Source organism: Ogataea polymorpha (genome assembly GCF_001664045.1).
Source record: "Ogataea polymorpha strain NCYC 495 leu1.1 chromosome Unknown OGAPOscaffold_1, whole genome shotgun sequence".
Classification (NCBI taxonomy): Eukaryota; Fungi; Ascomycota; class Pichiomycetes; order Pichiales; family Pichiaceae; genus Ogataea; species Ogataea polymorpha.
In genome coordinates this window covers 1,435,382-1,451,788 of record NW_017264698.1, presented here as the reverse complement: position 1 = coordinate 1,451,788, position 16,407 = coordinate 1,435,382, and the positions used below count along the sequence as shown (strand labels likewise).

At 49.1% G+C, this 16,407-nt stretch overlaps 10 protein-coding genes across 10 annotated transcripts; 7 read left to right on the top strand and 3 right to left on the bottom strand.

Annotated features, from left to right (window-relative positions):
• Window positions 1-43: 43 nt before the first annotated feature.
• On the bottom strand, window positions 44-1,434 carry OGAPODRAFT_75011 (uncharacterized protein; the record flags this gene model as incomplete). The annotated part of the gene is made up of 1 exon (XM_018355961.1): window positions 44-1,434. The coding sequence occupies exon 1, from the start codon at window positions 1,127-1,129 to the stop codon at window positions 44-46; it is 1,086 nt and encodes a 361-aa protein (XP_018213563.1). The 5' UTR covers window positions 1,130-1,434.
• Window positions 1,435-1,576: 142 nt separating this feature from the next.
• Window positions 1,577-2,353, top strand: OGAPODRAFT_15467 (uncharacterized protein). Its single transcript, XM_018353754.1, has one exon. It carries the CDS (start codon window positions 1,588-1,590, stop codon window positions 2,239-2,241), a length of 654 nt encoding a protein of 217 aa, XP_018213562.1. The 5' UTR covers window positions 1,577-1,587; the 3' UTR covers window positions 2,242-2,353.
• Window positions 2,354-2,421: 68 nt separating this feature from the next.
• On the top strand, window positions 2,422-5,304 carry OGAPODRAFT_15466 (uncharacterized protein). The gene has a single exon (XM_018353753.1). The coding sequence runs from the start codon at window positions 2,426-2,428 to the stop codon at window positions 5,240-5,242; it is 2,817 nt and encodes a 938-aa protein (XP_018213561.1). The 5' UTR covers window positions 2,422-2,425; the 3' UTR covers window positions 5,243-5,304.
• A 62-nt stretch (window positions 5,305-5,366) lies between these two features.
• On the top strand, window positions 5,367-7,780 carry OGAPODRAFT_85163 (uncharacterized protein). The gene has a single exon (XM_018356793.1). The coding sequence runs from the start codon at window positions 5,481-5,483 to the stop codon at window positions 7,752-7,754; it is 2,274 nt and encodes a 757-aa protein (XP_018213560.1). The 5' UTR covers window positions 5,367-5,480; the 3' UTR covers window positions 7,755-7,780.
• A 235-nt stretch (window positions 7,781-8,015) lies between these two features.
• OGAPODRAFT_85162 (uncharacterized protein) lies at window positions 8,016-10,425 on the top strand. Its single transcript, XM_018356792.1, has one exon. The coding sequence runs from the start codon at window positions 8,368-8,370 to the stop codon at window positions 10,369-10,371; it is 2,004 nt and encodes a 667-aa protein (XP_018213559.1). The 5' UTR covers window positions 8,016-8,367; the 3' UTR covers window positions 10,372-10,425.
• OGAPODRAFT_81354 (uncharacterized protein) lies at window positions 10,399-11,497 on the top strand. Its single transcript, XM_018356511.1, has one exon. The coding sequence runs from the start codon at window positions 10,439-10,441 to the stop codon at window positions 10,922-10,924; it is 486 nt and encodes a 161-aa protein (XP_018213557.1). The 5' UTR covers window positions 10,399-10,438; the 3' UTR covers window positions 10,925-11,497.
• Window positions 10,970-11,497, bottom strand: OGAPODRAFT_92328 (uncharacterized protein; the record flags this gene model as incomplete). Its single annotated transcript, XM_018357142.1, has 2 exons — window positions 11,059-11,497; window positions 10,970-11,024 (listed from the first exon to the last, which is right to left on the bottom strand). Exons 1-2 carry the CDS (start codon window positions 11,475-11,477, stop codon window positions 10,970-10,972), a joined length of 474 nt encoding a protein of 157 aa, XP_018213558.1. The 5' UTR covers window positions 11,478-11,497.
• A 70-nt stretch (window positions 11,498-11,567) lies between these two features.
• On the top strand, window positions 11,568-13,085 carry OGAPODRAFT_92327 (uncharacterized protein; the record flags this gene model as incomplete). Its single annotated transcript, XM_018357141.1, has 1 exon — window positions 11,568-13,085. The coding sequence occupies one exon, from the start codon at window positions 11,568-11,570 to the stop codon at window positions 11,991-11,993; it is 426 nt and encodes a 141-aa protein (XP_018213556.1). The 3' UTR covers window positions 11,994-13,085.
• OGAPODRAFT_92326 (uncharacterized protein) lies at window positions 11,576-16,321 on the bottom strand. The gene is made up of 3 exons (XM_018357140.1): window positions 13,225-16,321; window positions 12,158-13,042; window positions 11,576-12,110 (listed from the first exon to the last, which is right to left on the bottom strand). Exons 1-3 carry the CDS (start codon window positions 14,865-14,867, stop codon window positions 12,101-12,103), a joined length of 2,538 nt encoding a protein of 845 aa, XP_018213555.1. The 5' UTR covers window positions 14,868-16,321; the 3' UTR covers window positions 11,576-12,100.
• On the top strand, window positions 13,265-16,372 carry OGAPODRAFT_75003 (uncharacterized protein; the record flags this gene model as incomplete). The annotated part of the gene is made up of 1 exon (XM_018355960.1): window positions 13,265-16,372. The coding sequence occupies exon 1, from the start codon at window positions 15,137-15,139 to the stop codon at window positions 16,370-16,372; it is 1,236 nt and encodes a 411-aa protein (XP_018213554.1). The 5' UTR covers window positions 13,265-15,136.
• Window positions 16,373-16,407: the final 35 nt, after the last annotated feature.

The following is a 16,407-nucleotide window of genomic DNA, read 5'->3' as shown; positions in this document are numbered from 1 at the left end:
AACTAAATAAATAAAAAATTACTCGTCGATCGACGCGTCGTATTTATTGCAATTTGCTCAGCAGAGCATTAAGATCTACATTGACAGGAATCTCCTGACGTTTGGCAGGAGGCTCTTCCCCGTCCTGTGGAGCGGACCGTTTGCTTTCGGCCGTAAAACTGGAGATGAAATCCGAAGGAGTCTCGTAGGTGGGAACGTCGTTGTCCTGCGCTTCTTCATCTCCGTTACTGTAACCAGGAACCTCATCCCCATTGCTGTAGCCAGGCAAGTCTTCATCTTCCTCGCCACCTTTGTATGTGGGAAGCTCCTCGTCGTCATCGTCGTTATTGAGGGTGTTCTCGATTTCTGTCTTGCGCTGCTGAGCAGAATTCTTGATCGATTCCAATTTCTCCAGTTTCGTCTGATCGAGGTTGATCCAGTCTCGCTGGACCTGAATTAGAGATTCGAGACTAGCGATGAGTTTTTCTCTCAACTCTGTCTGGTTTTTAATGCTGGCCTCTAACGCTTCGCTGCCTTTCACTAGCCCTTCTAGTTGACCGACCAGGATGTGCGGTTCAGGGAGATTTTCTGCCTTTAAGGTGTTTTGGTATGTTTCCGAGAGACTGGCAAACTTTGTGCTTGTGGCAGAGGATATCTGTTTCAAATGGTCATACTGAAGAGCCGCCTCGATCAGTTCTGAAGGACATTTCTGGTATGCAGCAGGCTCCGTCTGATGAGTTTTCTGCTGTGCGAGGGTCTGTCCTGGTTGCTGTCCTATCAGGTTCATTAGCTTATTCACGTAATCGCTGGGATAGATATTTCTATCTTTCCAGACCTGGAGAACTTTCAGGAACTTGGGTCTATCTGCTCCTGGATTAATTTGCTGGAGCACTTGTGGGAGAACTTTCTTGAATCCCTCAGTGAAACCTGCGTTTCTGGGGTCTTTGCGGCTCAATTGGACAATGTCGTTGGCCAAGTAGAATAATGTTAATTTGTTTGGCTGCGACGTAATTTCCTTGACCCACAAATCCACAATGGTGGAAGCCTCCCGGTAGTGAAACATAATCCATTGTGAGGTCGTCTGGATGCTTTGCTGCGTAGGAACAAGCGCTGCAAGCTTGACTTTGGCACGATCCACGGAAAAGCTCATTAATACGTGCTAAATATTTTTTTGGTTCTGAGCCCTAAAATATAGTAAGACGGACGAATTCCAGTGTCCAGGGGATGTAGGGATGTACGGACCATGAGCAACGGAGTCGCTAGGCAAATATCACGAGGATTCGTTCGGCTTTGCAATGGTGGCTTCAAAAGCAGGTACCACGATGTCAGTTCGCCATTAACCACGGATTCGCTAAGAATCAAAACTCACGCGTGGTCTAGCGGTGTAGAAATCTGTAACACAGGCAGATCCTCCTGTGATATTCAATTGTCTGAGTCTGGTGTCTTCGTCTACTTCTCTCGCCATCTACAGATACCTTCCTGCCTATTTGCGCCTCCGCTTCTTGCACAATCATGCTACCAAATGTTTGTCTACACCTGTGCACCAGAATATATGCAAATAAACTCTTGCTCACTTTGAACAACACACAGAAAACAAGTGCTACAACGATGGCAGACAAGTTCCCCGAATTAGAAGGCATTGACGGCACTGATGTGGCCGACAGCGGTGACTTTCTGAAGCGCGAAAAGGAACTTTTGGGCAACGAATTCGCCACGGAACAAGACAAGATCGCAGAGGATGACGACGATTTCGACGATTTCAAGAGCCAGTTTCCTGAGGTGTCAACTAATGCCAATGACGTTGCTCCCGATATAGAGAGCGAAGAAGAACCAAAGGAGGCTACTTTTGAGGAGCCGGTGACCAACAAGTTTGCGAATCTGAATTTGGAAGAGAGTATCCACATCCAAGAGTGGCGAAAGGCCAGAGAGCTGGAGATCGCAAAGAGAGACGAGCTGGCCGCTAAGAAGCTGGAGGAGATCAAGAAGGAGGCGGAAAAGGCCATTGACGACTTCTACGAGAACTACAACAACAAAAAGGACGAAGCGGTGGAGGCCACTCGCAGAGAGGAGGCCGAGTTTTTGGAAAAGAGAGACAAATTCCTTGAGAGAGGAACGGTCTGGGACCGCGTGGTGGAGCTTTTGAGCCTGACCAAGAATTCTAACGCTTCGGATCTTGCGGGCTACAGAGACAAGTCCAAGTTCAGAGACTTACTGATGTCGTTAAAAGGCAAGGAGGACGTTCCCGGAGCTGCTGGATATTAGTTACATATATAACTAGAAGTATCTACATGTGGGATGGTGTATTTTGACCTAATTCTATCTTCTTCTGTCGGCTTTAAAGGCCGCACCGCGATTACCTAAGAGCGGCGAAAATGGGAAAAAATTGATAGAAGTATTCGTTTTCCCCATGAATAACCAGGGGTTTGTACCTAACTCCAGGCCACCAATGGGTGCAGCTGCTGGCGCGAATCAGATAACACAGCAAGACCGAGTCCAATTTGTGAACTTCATTGTTGCATCTATCGCCAAAATACAGGGCACAAATTTCTCACTCCAGCGAACAAAGCCTGTCGCGGAAGAGTACGAGAAGTTTGCCTTCAGCAACTCCTCTAACAAGAGGGAATATGTTGACTACTTGAAAAGCAAGATCGCCAGCATCAATCAGTCTCGTCAGAACGCTATGCAGAGACAGCCCCAACCGCAACAACAGCAGACTCAGCAGACTCAGCAGCCCCAACAAGCGCAGCCCCAGATGGCCCGGCCCACCTCACAACCACAGAAAATTGATATTCAGAACATTCCTATACCGCCATCACTACTTGCCAAGCTCCCACCACTATTCCCTCAAGGGTATAACACATGGGCCATGATTATGCCTTTTTTTAGGCAGAAGCAAATGTCGCCGCATGACATGCAACTGATTAAAGAAGTGTATACCATGCACACGCAATTGATTCGTGCGAAACAGCAGCAGGAGTTCTCGCAGATGCACAACGCGATGCCGGGTGCCCAGGTCAACCAAGGCATGTCTGCCGGCAAGCAGAATGCTCCAAACCCGCAGCAGGTTCTGATGCTGCAAAGACAACAACAGATGAAACAATCCGTGATGCACCAGCAGCAGCAGCAGCAGCAGCAGCCTATGGTTGCGCAGCAGCAACCGCAACAACCGCAACAGCCATCTGGCATGCGTCCGGCTATAACTCCGGAACAGCTCGAAAGCTATAAAAACCAAGCATTGCAAGTGATCAAAAACCTCCAGGCTTCCAATAAGCTGCCTCCGAACCTAACCCCTGAGCAGGAAAATACATATGTCGAACGGTATCTGTTCCATCTGTTGAACAATGCGAGACAGCAGCCTAAGGTGCCGGTCACTCAAAATGGGATGCCCGTTCAGAACCAAGTGGTGCCGCAAAGTCGACCACAGCAGAATGTCCCAATAAACAAACAGCAGATTCCGATTCAGCAGCAACAAAATATGATGATGCAAATGCAACAAAACCATATGAAGGCTGCTTCTCAGGGCCAATTTAACCCGATGTCTGCCCAATCGCAACCTGCGTTGCAGGCCATGCCTCAAAGTCAGCCTCAGCAACTGCCAACTAATCAGAACCAGAACGGCCGTACGAGCCAGAGTGGACAACAGTTTGGAAATCGGATGCCTGGTCAGCCTCTACCTCAGGGCCAGAAACCGGCAATGCAGCCTGGAGGCACTGGTCCTCGCTTATTCACGGGCGTGCAAGCAACGGAGGAGGACTGGAGACGGCTCAAGGCTATTTACCAGGAGGTTGCAGCAACGCCTATTAATCTCAAAGACCTAACGGACGAAATATCCGAGCAAGAGAAGCAGCAGATCATCAAGACAATCAAGCAGTCTCAGCAGCTCGTCCTTATATCAGAGACAATTATCATTCCTAATTTCTACATGATGACCAAGAGTTACGAGGGTACAAAAAAACTGATGTACAGTCAACTGATGATCAAACAGGTACTAGAACGACTAAAAAACGGCGGTCGGTTCTATGCGAATTATGAATTACTTACCAAGGTGCAAACGCAGATCACCAGGTTTCTTGCGTATGTGAAGGAGCAAAACTCTAAAATGCTCAAGGGCCAGCAACAGCAGCACTCTGTTTCCGTCCCAAATGCCATGTCACAGCCTGGCATGGTGCCCCCTCAAAGCCGTTATATGATGCAACAGCAGCCTGGAATAAATATGTCCACCTCTGCTTCACCTATGATGCCTCGTGTCAATACACCTCAACCGCAGTTTATGCAGCATCCATCCATGAACATGAATGCTGGCCCAGTTCCTCAACAGTTCCAGCAGCTTTCTGAGCAGCGGCAGATGCATATGATGGGGCAAGGTGCTGTTGGTGGGAAGATACCAGCGCAGTTTATTCCTGGGCCTCCTGGGGGCATGATGCCTGGCCAACAGCCGACGTCTGCCCCGGTGGTGGCAGCTGCTAAGAAGCAGCCTGTTCGGAAGAAGCCTGTCAAGTCTGCAGCCAGCTCTGCTCCTACGCCAAAGAATAAAACCATTCCCCTTACTCAACCAGGCGCTGTTTCTGCGTCGATAGGTTTGAGCTCGGCTTCCTCCGGTTCTGCTGCAAACGGGGCTCTGTCTCCTGAGGTGCAGTCGATAATGAAGGAGGCTACCGAAATGATTGGCAAGGAAGAATCCAGACTGCGTGCCATTGATCAGCAAAGAAACAGGCGTCGTGAGCTAGCAAGCGTTGATCCTGCGCGCTATTTGCTTGCTGTTCTCGCCGACACGCTCAACTTGCCAGAGGAGGAGAACAAGATCTTTGAAATGGCCAAGTCCTCGTCGTTGAAGAGCCGGACCCTGAGCAGCAATGCGGCACAGGGTAACAAGGTGCTTACGCCTTCTGCCATTTTAACTACACCTCTTCCATTTAATGTGAAGACTCCGACTTCGTTCAAGTACTACGGCTCTGCCATCACTCCGGCTAGCTATAAGGGTGGACATTGGCAGGGCAAGGTGAACGCCACTGTGATTGCTGGGGTTTTTAAAGAGGTTTTCTCGATGATCCCTAAAGAAAGGCGTGAGAACAGCCGGAACAATCTGGGCACCGGGCTTCTCGGTGACCTGAGTTCTTCTGTGTACCCTACGCCTCCTGATGAGGAGGTTCAAGGCAAGCGGAAGATTGAGGATGTTGAGATTGAGAGAGAAAAGGCTAAAGTTAGCGGCGGCTCTAATGATCTGGACGACCTGGATAATCTGTGGAACTTTGATGGGTGGTGAAAAAAAAGAAAGATCTGACTATGTAGATTTGCGATTTCTTTTTCAAACGTTTTCGCGAGGCAATAATTATTTAGTGAAAAATATCTGATTTGCATAGATAAGAGCAATCGAGATGGAGGATGGAGGGTTTATTAGAGAACCTGAGACTAGAAAAAGATCTCGAGCGGGCACGAGGGGCCGTGGCACACGTGCGAATGGCACTTCTGGCAGAGGGCGGCGCACCACGAGGGTCAGAAATATGACGATAGAGCCTGGCTCAAGTGACGATGATGGCGATGAGGATTTCGTTCCTGATGACAACGATGAGGATGAGGAGTTTGTTTTTGACGTCAAGGACGAAGAAGAGGCTGAGGAAGTGCCTGAACTTGTTAAGAACGAGGACGACGACGAGGAGATCATCGTTATCGAGGGCACCAGTGCCACCAACGGTGATGGCGACCAGAATACAGTCGATAGTGACACCCCGTTGGCAGAGGTGCCCAAAAAGCGAAAACGGGCACCTGCAGGCTCGAAACCGAAAAAGAAGAAGAACGATGGACCCAAGCTCACGGCGCACCAACGACGGACGATGAAGCTTTACGAGTTCAACCCAGACGTGGCAGAAACGTTCCCGCAGCTTTCCTTACTGAGTCGACGGCCAGTTGAGAAGGCTGAACATCCAGAGGGCATGACGATCACGCTGCTTCCCTTCCAGCTAGAAGGTCTGGCTTGGATGATCAAGCAAGAAGAGGGCGAATATCACGGTGGCATTCTTGCTGATGAGATGGGTATGGGCAAGACGATCCAGATGATTTCGTTGATGATGCACGATCGCAGTAAGCGTCCAACGCTGGTTGTTGCGCCGACGGTGGCCTTGATCCAGTGGAAAACGGAAATTGAGAACCATGCTGGCGGCGCTCTCAAAGTCGGGCTTTTCCACGGACAGAGCCGCGCTAAGTCGCTCGAAGAGCTGGAGGAGTACGACGTTGTGATGACCACATACGCAGTGCTTGAGTCGTGCTACAGGAAGGACAAATACGGCGTGAAGCGGAATGGTAGAACGGTGAAGGAGAAGAGCCTGCTGCACTCGAAACATTTCTACCGGGTCATTCTGGACGAGGCACACAATATCAAAGATCGTCAGAGCTCGACAGCGCGTGCGGCTAACAATCTGAGTTGCGATAAACGATGGTGTCTTTCGGGCACGCCGTTGCAGAACAGGATCGGTGAGCTCTACTCTCTGATACGGTTTCTGGACATTTCCCCGTTCTGCGAGTATTTCTGTACCAAGTGTCCGTGTCGCTCAAAAGAGTGGGTATTTCCCGATAACAGAAACTGCTACTTTTGCGGTCACCACGGCATGCTGCACATGAATTTCTTCAACCACTTCATGCTGAAAAATATCCAAAAATATGGTCTGCAGCAAGAGGGTGAGGAATCGTTCGAGCGGATCCAGTTACTGCTTCGCCAGATTATGCTCAGAAGAACGAAAGTGGAGCGGGCCGACGATCTGGGACTGCCTCCAAAAATCGTCGAGATTCGACGCGACTATTTCAACCCAGAAGAGAAAGACCTCTACCAGTCGCTATACTCAGACTCAAAACGACAGTTCAACGACTACGTTGCACAAGGTGTGGTTCTGAACAACTATGCCAACATCTTTACCCTAATCACGCGTATGAGACAGCTTGCGGATCATCCGGATCTGGTTCTCAAGCGATTTAAGAAAGCATCCAGGGATCTCCTCAACAGCGGGGCCATTGTCTGCCAGCTGTGTGATGACGAAGCAGAGGAGCCGATAGAGTCCAAATGTCACCACAAGTTCTGCCGGATCTGTATCACGGAGTACGTGGAGTCGTTCAACGGCGACGATAAGCGTCTCGAGTGTCCAGTGTGCCACATTGGGCTGAGTATTGATCTGGAGGCACCAGCGCTGGAGATGAACCAGGAGGTCGTTGAGAAGGGCTCTATTGTGAACCGAATAGACATGGGAGGCGAATGGAAGTCTTCCACTAAAATTGAGGCCCTAATGGAAGAGTTGTACAAGTCCCGTTCGGACAGACAAACTGTTAAAAGCATTGTCTTTTCGCAGTTCACGTCGATGCTGGACCTGGTGGAGTGGCGACTCAAAAGGGCGGGTTTTTCCATTGCGAAATTGCAGGGATCCATGACCCCGATCCAGCGTGACTCTGTGATCCAGCACTTTATGACCAATCCGTCGGTGGAGGTATTTTTGGTGTCTTTGAAGGCCGGAGGTGTGGCTCTGAATCTTGTCGAGGCCAATCAAGTGTTTATCCTGGATAGTTGGTGGAACCCTGCTTTGGACACGGGTCAGGCCGCAGACAGAATTCACCGGATTGGACAGCACCGGCCTATCAGAATTGTGAAGTTGGTCATCGAGGACAGCATCGAGTCGCGGATCATTGAGCTGCAGCAGAAGAAGGCTGACATGGTCAAGGCCACGCTGGATCAGGACCAGAACGCGGCTAGCAGGCTATCGGCGGCCGATATGCAGTTTTTGTTCAATAACTGACTCACAGTGTATATAGTGATATATCGTCCCATGCTACCAAAGTCGTGGCATGTCAAAAAAAAAAAATCAAGATATTTTTCAGCTTGACTCACATCTCACCGTAAATTCATAAATGGTTTCTCCTATCCTTGTGAGCGTTGCTCAACCAAGGGACGTTTTGAGCGTGCCGTTTGTGAGCGAGGTTCTTGTGTCGCTTGATGCGGCTGCCGCTGTGCAGGAAATTATCGCGTTGGCTAAAGAGTATCTAGGCCAGGTATATGTCGACTGGGCTCTGGGGTCTGTGGAAAATGATAGCCAAATAGACATTGTTCTGGCTCTTTTGAACAACGGTGTGTACGGTCTTTTTGTCACCTCTGCTGTTGCTGAGCAGATTAGAAGCCGTATTCCCAACGCCAGACTGGTCATCAAGGATGGAAAAGATGCTGCCGAGAATATCTGTGTTTTTGGGGAGACTGAAGTGAAAATTGGAAAAAGAAGAGTCTTTGGTTATTTTGAACAACCACTCCGGCAGATCGCCAAGGGCTTCACTGCTGTTATTGAGCTCGATCAGCTGACTAAGGAGTACGAAAACGCGGGCACCAAAACGCCGTTTGTGGAGTGCTATCTCGCTGCCATGAACACCGACAGACCAGACGGCTTATACACAACTCTTGTCACTGACAGCAGGAACCAGGCTCTTGGTTTGGTGTACTCGTCCAAGAAGTCCATTGCTGAGGCAATAAGGACCGGCACGGGTGTCTACCAGTCCAGAAAGCACGGCTTGTGGTACAAAGGCCAGACATCGGGAGCCACGCAAAAATTGCTCCAACTGGAGCTAGACTGCGATAGCGATTGTTTGAAATTTGTTGTGGAACAGGCCGGTGCTGGTTTCTGCCACCTCGACACTGCCTCCTGTTTTGGCTCGTCCAAGGGTCTGGCAGCTCTGGAAGCCACTCTTTGGGACCGCAAGGCGAATGCTCCTGAAGGCTCCTACACGAAGAGACTGTTTGAGGATGAGAAGCTGCTCGGTGCCAAGATTAGGGAAGAAGCCGACGAGCTGGTGGAAGCCACCTCGAAAGACGAGATTGCGTGGGAAGCTGCCGATTTGGTCTACTTTGCGCTTGCCAGATGTGTGAAGTACGGCGTTTCGCTTGCAGACGTTGAGCGGAATTTGGACATCAAGGCCCTGAAGGTGACGAGACGTAAGGGCGACGCAAAGGCGAAGTATGTTGAGCAGGACGCTACGGAAAAAAAGCTAGAGGAACCAACGGTGCCAACGGTGCCAAAATTGCCAAAGCAGCTTGTGAACGGAGATGGCCGCATCGTGATGAACCGTGTGGATGCCACCACTGCCTCCAAAGAAGATATCGAAAAATGTCTTCAAAGACCAATCCAAAAGTCTGCGGATATCATGAACCTGGTTACGCCGATCGTCGAGAAAGTGAGAACAAAAGGAGACGCTGCGTTGGTGGAGCTCACAGCCAAGTTCGACAAGGTGCAGCTTAGCTCTCCTGTATTGAACGCTCCATTCCCAGCAGAAATGATGAACATCAGCGAAGACGTGCGCAAGGCCATTGACATCTCGTTTGCCAATATCAAGACCTTCCACGAAGCGCAGAACCAGAAAGAGACTCTACGCGTGGAAACGTGTCCCGGCGTTGTGTGCTCTCGATTTGCACGTCCGATCGAGCGTGTTGGCTGTTACATCCCCGGCGGAACTGCCGTGCTGCCGTCCACGTCCCTTATGCTCTCTGTGCCTGCTCTCGTTGCCGGTTGCAAAGATATTGTGTTTGCGTCTCCTCCCGGCAAGGACGGCCGTCTGACGCCAGAGGTGGTCTATGTGGCGCACAAGGTGGGTGCCAAGTGCATTGTGCTTGCCGGAGGGGCCCAGGCGGTGGCCGCAATGGCGTACGGTACCGAGTCTGTGCCTAAATGTGACAAGATCATGGGCCCCGGAAACCAGTTTGTGACGGCAGCCAAGATGCTCGTTTCCAATGATTCCAACGCCATGTGTGCCATTGATATGCCTGCCGGGCCATCCGAGGTTCTGGTTGTCGCGGACAAGTACGCCGACCCAGACTTTGTGGCCTCGGACCTGCTGTCGCAGGCAGAACACGGCGTTGACTCGCAAGTGATATTGATCGCCGTGGACATGACGTCTGCCGAGATCGACAAGATCGACGAGGCCGTCCATCGCCAGGCGCTGCAGCTGCCACGTGTGGAGATCGTGCGCCAGTGCATTGCTCACTCCACCACGATCATTGTGAAGAGCTACGATGAGGCGTTCGAGATGAGCAACAGATACGCTCCGGAGCACCTTATCCTGCAGATCCAGGACGCCGAGAAATGGGTCGACAAGGTCGACAATGCTGGCTCTGTGTTTGTGGGTGCCTATTCGCCGGAAAGCTGCGGTGACTACTCCTCGGGAACCAACCACACGCTGCCTACGTACGGCTACGCCAGAATGTACTCGGGTGTTAACACCACCACGTTCCAGAAATTCATTACATCGCAGGTGGTCACCAAGGAGGGTCTCAAGAGCATTGGCAAGGCCGTGATGGACCTGGCTGCCGTCGAGGGTCTCGACGCGCACCGCAACGCCGTCAAGATTAGAATGGAAAAACTTGGCTACATATAGCGTGACAATTATCACTGATTAAATAAAGCCACGACCAAATAAATAATAAGTGCAATTAATTTTTACCATGCTGACTGCTGTGCACCTGCTTGCTTACTCGTATGTTTTCGGAGCCACTTCGTTCCACTCATTTGTGTCCTCTGTCAGAGCGTTCAAGGTCCTGCCCCGCAAGGAGTTTGGCCTCCTGCAATCCAAGCTGTTCCCGATCCACTTCCTGACGCAGTCGATCGGCCCCGTGGTGGTCGGTCTCTCTGCACCATACACGATCCCAACCGTCGGAATTGCATTGCTGGCGGCCTCTTCGCTCTCAGGTCTCACCAATTACTTGTGGCTGATGCCAGTGTGCAACCGGCTGAAGACTGAACGCTTTGCGCTCGAGGAACTGCCAGAGAGCGAGAGAACTCCCGAGACCAACGAAAAAATCGCAGCTTTGACCAAGAAGTTCGGCAAGTACCATGGAATCAGCCTCGTGTTCAACAGTCTGAGCGTCCTTACCCTTGCTGCCTACTCCTATGTGTTCAGCACGCAATTCCTGGTCAGAGCCCTTAAATAGTTGTTTCGCGCATATTTCAGAACACCGATGGAAATATGAGTGCCCCTACCTGTTTTGGAGAACGTTCCGTAGCCAGAAGATCGTAGCTGAGCACTGCGCTCTTGGTGTCGCCTACTTCGAGCATGATCCCCAACTCGGAAAAGCGTCTTTTCGTGTCTGGGTGTAACATCCGGTTGCTGAACCCAAGACCCAGCACAAACAGCTCGGGTTTTGGGTAGAGCGCCTCTAACAAGGGAAAGAGCTCAGTAGTTGTCAAATCCAATGGGCCTTTTTTGCTGATGGACTTTGTGTTGAGCTCAAATATCTGGTTATCCAACAACAGAGCAGCAACAAGAGTCCCTTGCCTGTTGGGCGATCGCACAACCTTCATGTTGGAGAAGATAATCGAGTCCTTAGAGATCATCTCGATATTGTTCTCAGGCACTGGAGAAGAGCCCAAAACGTCCAGGTTGGCGAGATTGTTGCCCACATTGGCCGGCCCAAACGACGAGCGTGCCCTCGCACAGCTTCTTTGCAGTTGTAGGGCCAGAATCCTCCCCGTAGCCATTTTCATGATTATCAGATATTCCCCTCTATTTAGTGTTACCCGACTGCCAATTATCTGAACTGAAAATTCTTGATTTTTTTTAAATATTTCACCTACATGGCCGGAATCAACATACTCCAGCAGGTGTCGAAGGCTAGGAACGGCGTGGGTGCTTTTGTCCATCCATGCCGTAAAATTATCATTACCTATTGCAACTTCGGTGGCTCGTCAAAAGGCACCAGAGACTTCCTGAGAAATAGACTCAAAACGTTTGCCCAAAAATATCCACAGATTCAATTCCATATCTTGCAAAAACCAGGGTTTCACCCTGTCTTGCGAGCACAGTATACTGACGGACTGGAAAAACAGATATGCACCCGTAAATGGAACGTTGACGTTGTCGAAAACAAGCTGAAGCTGCTTATCAACTCTAGCGGAAGAAAACTGAGCAAGCCTAAACAGTTTGTCAAGTCGCTCAACAAGTCTGTCAGAGGCATCTGGTCTCCATTCCATGTGGACCCATCGCAAAGATACAAAGTTTGATGTACATAGTAATATATTAGAACATGACGTTTTCGTAGGGACACTCAACACTCTCATGCCCTTCGCGCTCGCACAACCCGCACCATTTTTCCCGGCCTGCCGCAGGATCATTGTGCACTGCAGGCGTTGCAATCAGCTCTCCATCTTTCACGAGTGGCTCCGACATGGGGCTTGCTTTGTTCTCGCTCTGCTCTTTCAATAGAGCATACTTGGCTTGCAGCTCGTTAAGCTCGTTCTCAAGCGTTTCGGACTTTTGCGTGGCCGAATCTTTGGAAGAGACAAACTGGGTTTTTTCTCCCATGAGCGCCTCGTGGGCCTTCTGTAGTTCGTCGTACGCTTTCCTCAGTTCTTCCAAAGCTTTGGCCATCTCTGCTTTCTCCTGTTTCAACCTGTTAGCCTCCTCCCTTGCCTCGTCACGTTCCCTTCGCACCTCCGCATTTTCCCGTCTCAAATTTGCATGTTCATTCTCTAGCGTTCGATACTTTGTGTCCATCTCATCGAATTTCCTCTTGAGAGTCTCATAGTCACCATTTTCGGGTTCACTCTCTTTTTTCGTTTCCAACTCGCGCAAACGTTGTAGATATATTTCCTCATTTTCTTGTGCCTGCTGCTCTAGTGTCTCTACAGCCTCGATCAGCTCCTTGATCTGAGTATCAGTATTAGTTTTGAATCTCTCAAATCTCGCGTCTTTCATCTTAAGCTCATTCTGGTTTTCGGTCAAAATGGCTTCAAATGTGTCCACTGTTGTTTGCAGCTCCTCTAAAATGCGATTTCGTTCCTGTAACTGCTGCTTGTAAAGTCGATTCTGTTCGGTAAGCTCGCTGATCCTTTGATCAAGGTCGTAAGGAGCTTTGTTTGGAGAGTTTAGCACAGAAGCCTGAGACACAGGCCTCAATGGAGAGGTGTTCACTTGGACAAGCTTGTGGTACGGTAGAAACAAACCACTTTTGGGAATTTTAGTCTTGAAATAAAAGACACCATCGACATCCCCAGAGTTTTTGCCTTTACTTACGCTCTCACCAATAAGCTCAACGCCGGCAAACGTGCCGCTCTTATTACGTACCCTCCCCACATATCTAACGTACGCTTCCCCTCCTCCAGGTATGACAACTCGATGACCCACTTGTATTGACATGTTTAGTAAATAAATAAGACAGATCGGGTGCAAAGATGTATTGTTTTTTACGGCTATCTATATAATCAGGCTTCAGTTGCAGAAGCACTGTAGTACCTTTCTGCAATTTCCTTCTCAACCAAATGGGTTCCATTAAGCTGATTGCCAATTGTCAACCACCCAGGTCGAGTATTGTGCTGCCGGCCAAAAATTTCTAGTTTCCTTGTTCCAGGCCCCACCATGCGCTCGACCATTCCGTATATTTCATCTGGCTTCCTGGAGGTTTCCCTTGTGGAAGAAATCAAAATTTGCGGATCTATGCATTTGTTGATCCATTTTGGATTTCCTTTGAGGCCCACAAGCAAGTGTTCTTTTGAGTGATTGAGCCAATGGCCTGTTCTTCCTGTACTGATGGTTCTGACCAATTGGTTCGTCTTCACCCATGTGATCTGATTCACCACCTGATACCCCCATTTTTTCAGAAAGTCGCGACCAGTCTCTATGGTTCTTCCTGTGACCCAGAGAAGAAAGAGACCCTCTTTCTGCAGCTTGTCCATCCGAATTTGAAGCAAATCAGAGTCTGTCAAGCTGGAGTAATTAAGGTTCATATGGATGGTCCAGCTTGGATCTGCAATGATAAGAGCAAAATCATCCCCCAGAATGCTGAAGTCAAGTTTCGTGACGTCGCAATTGATCCATTGAGCGGGCAATTCCGGCCTCGTGGCAGGAGAAATGGCCTCGCCCCTGGTAAAGTCTGAAATCTGCATTGCTTTGTTAATGTTTTTGTTGTGCTGCGCAGTTTTTTTGGAGGCACTGTCATCCTGAGGCATCAACTGTCCGTAATGAACGTATCTGCACGACGACATTTTGTGACAAGTGTCAAGGTACGAGCAGTCTCCTAGTTTGGTGTCGGTCTGCGACTGTATGATGGGTATGAAATGAATTTTCTGGTTCACACATCTTGCAAGTTCGGTGTAGGTGTCGCTGGATCCAGTTTCATTCTTCAATCGATCATTCAGCTTTGCCAAATTTAGCTTGCAATAGTTGGTTGCTCTGTCAAAGGATGTTAGTGGGATCAAGAGCTGTGCGTGTCTGGGATCGTCGCAGCAGTCGAAAAACGGCTTGATCGGAGTTCTTAGCTTTGCCCTCTCCTTTGCCAATATATGCGATCCTGCTGGAGCAGAAAGCAGCAAACTGAGTTGTTCTAGTCTTTTGGATCTGGACGTCGTTGTATAAATGTCTTCGATGTCGAGGGGACTCAGTCCTGCGTACAGGTCACTAGCGGCTCTTTTTGACTTGACTGGTGGTCGGTCCACGAGTTCCATCAACAGGTCTAATCTTTCTTCTTTATCCCGGGGAACTTCTCTCTGTGCCGCCAATCTGAGCCTTGACAAGGGTGGGGGAGGTGTCTTTGGTGGCTCAATAGGCGGGTTTGACGACAGTTTGACCTGTTTATATATCAGATTCAAGGCCAGTCGATCAATGTAGGTGATCTTACTGAAGCATTTGAAGGGGTCCTCATATGTCAGTGACAGTGCGTTTGCAGGCATACAGGTGAAGGCGTTGTGAATACAAATCTCGTTCAATTTTTGGAGACATTTGACGAATTGCAACCAAGACACTTTATCCTTGCCTTTCACCTGACAAGACGCAATGAAGCAGAAGTATATTTCGGCAATGGATCCTTCAACTGGAGGCTCGATGAGAAGATAATTCCAGTCGATAAGAAATTTGAGCACCTCGTTTGTTTTCTTGTCCATTTCGGCAATTTTCTTTCGAGGGTCGGCCCTTCTTTATAAATTTAGGGATTGATTTATTTTTCAACACGACTGTCAAAAGTGACGGGTAAGATATGAAGGACGCCATAGCCAGGAATACCAAACGGCCGCAAAACGCAGTAAGTGGACATTTATGAAAGAAATCGGTCGTCCACCTAATTGGCGTCCGCGTTGCAGACTTTTTCAATTCAGCAGAACATGAAATATACAACATATATATCTCAACGGTTCTGTAATTAGACAACTGAGGTATGATATTCCCGATTGTTGCAGTTCTAGTTTATTTCATAAGCTATACGCGTGCTGCTACAGAGTCCGAATCTCTGGCAAATACTAGACGCTCGCTGTACAGGGAGTACAAGAGTCAGCTGGATGCTTCATTGGAGAAGCTGCCTTCAGGAAGTACACTGGACGACGAAGAGCTCTACAATGACTATATAAAACAGCTTGCTGGCTATTGCCAGGTCTCTTACTGTCTGAATGACGAAGGAGGACTCGCTGAGCTTAAGGACAACGAGTTTGTTTTTCCTGATGAGCTGGTTCCCTACACACCCATTAATTACAAGGAAAAATATCTGGATAGCAAGGGACACACAAATATTCGATACAATCTTACAAAGCTTTTTGACAACGTGGAGGAACCAGGAAGAATTATTACCCATGGTGGGGGTGAAGGCTACATGCTTCTTGACCACAAGTTGCGTACGATTAACATCGTGTTCAGAGGCACGCGCGAGTTTTCGCAATGGTACACTAACCTCCATTTCAAGCCTGGCAGATACCGACCCGTTATGAACAGTTCGGAATATTGGGACCAAATCAATTATGACCACAAAAAAGTGCTTCAGGAAAAAATGGCACAGAATATGGAACATCACAACTATTTTGACTGCTCTCTCTCATACGCACATGCAGGATTCACCTATGTTGCACGCGGTATGGCCTTGCAAGTTCATAATGAACTTTTCAAATGGCTGCAAGAGTTTCCAGACTACAAAGTTCTAGTCACGGGACATTCCATGGGAGGAGCTCTAGCTCAGCTGACGTCGTTGGATCTACATATTCTTGGAATAGACAATCTCATGGTTAGCTTCAATGCTCCCTCGGTGTTTTCTCACACATTGGCAGCGGCATACAACAGTCTGGTGGACCAGTCTTCCAACTCTGCTGCCCTACGAGTTTACCACTTCTACGACCTTGTTCCGCGCATTCTCCCGTACTCGCTCTACAGACATGTCGGTGTTCCAATTGTTACGTTCAAACGTGAATTGCCGCACGGTCATACCGACTTCCGTGTAACTTCCAATAGCAGACTGCATGGTAGCAGCCATGAATTCGAGCTCGCGGATGTTGAACAGACTACAACCTTTCTCGCCCAAGGCATCAAGGACTATTTGAAGGAGCTTTGGCGTCGCAGACCAGAAATACTTGACCCCTTTTATCACCGACACCTGGTGGTGTTTTTCGCGGCCTGTAATGACTGCTGAGTAAATAGTTTCAGGTTCAAAAATACACCTCACTC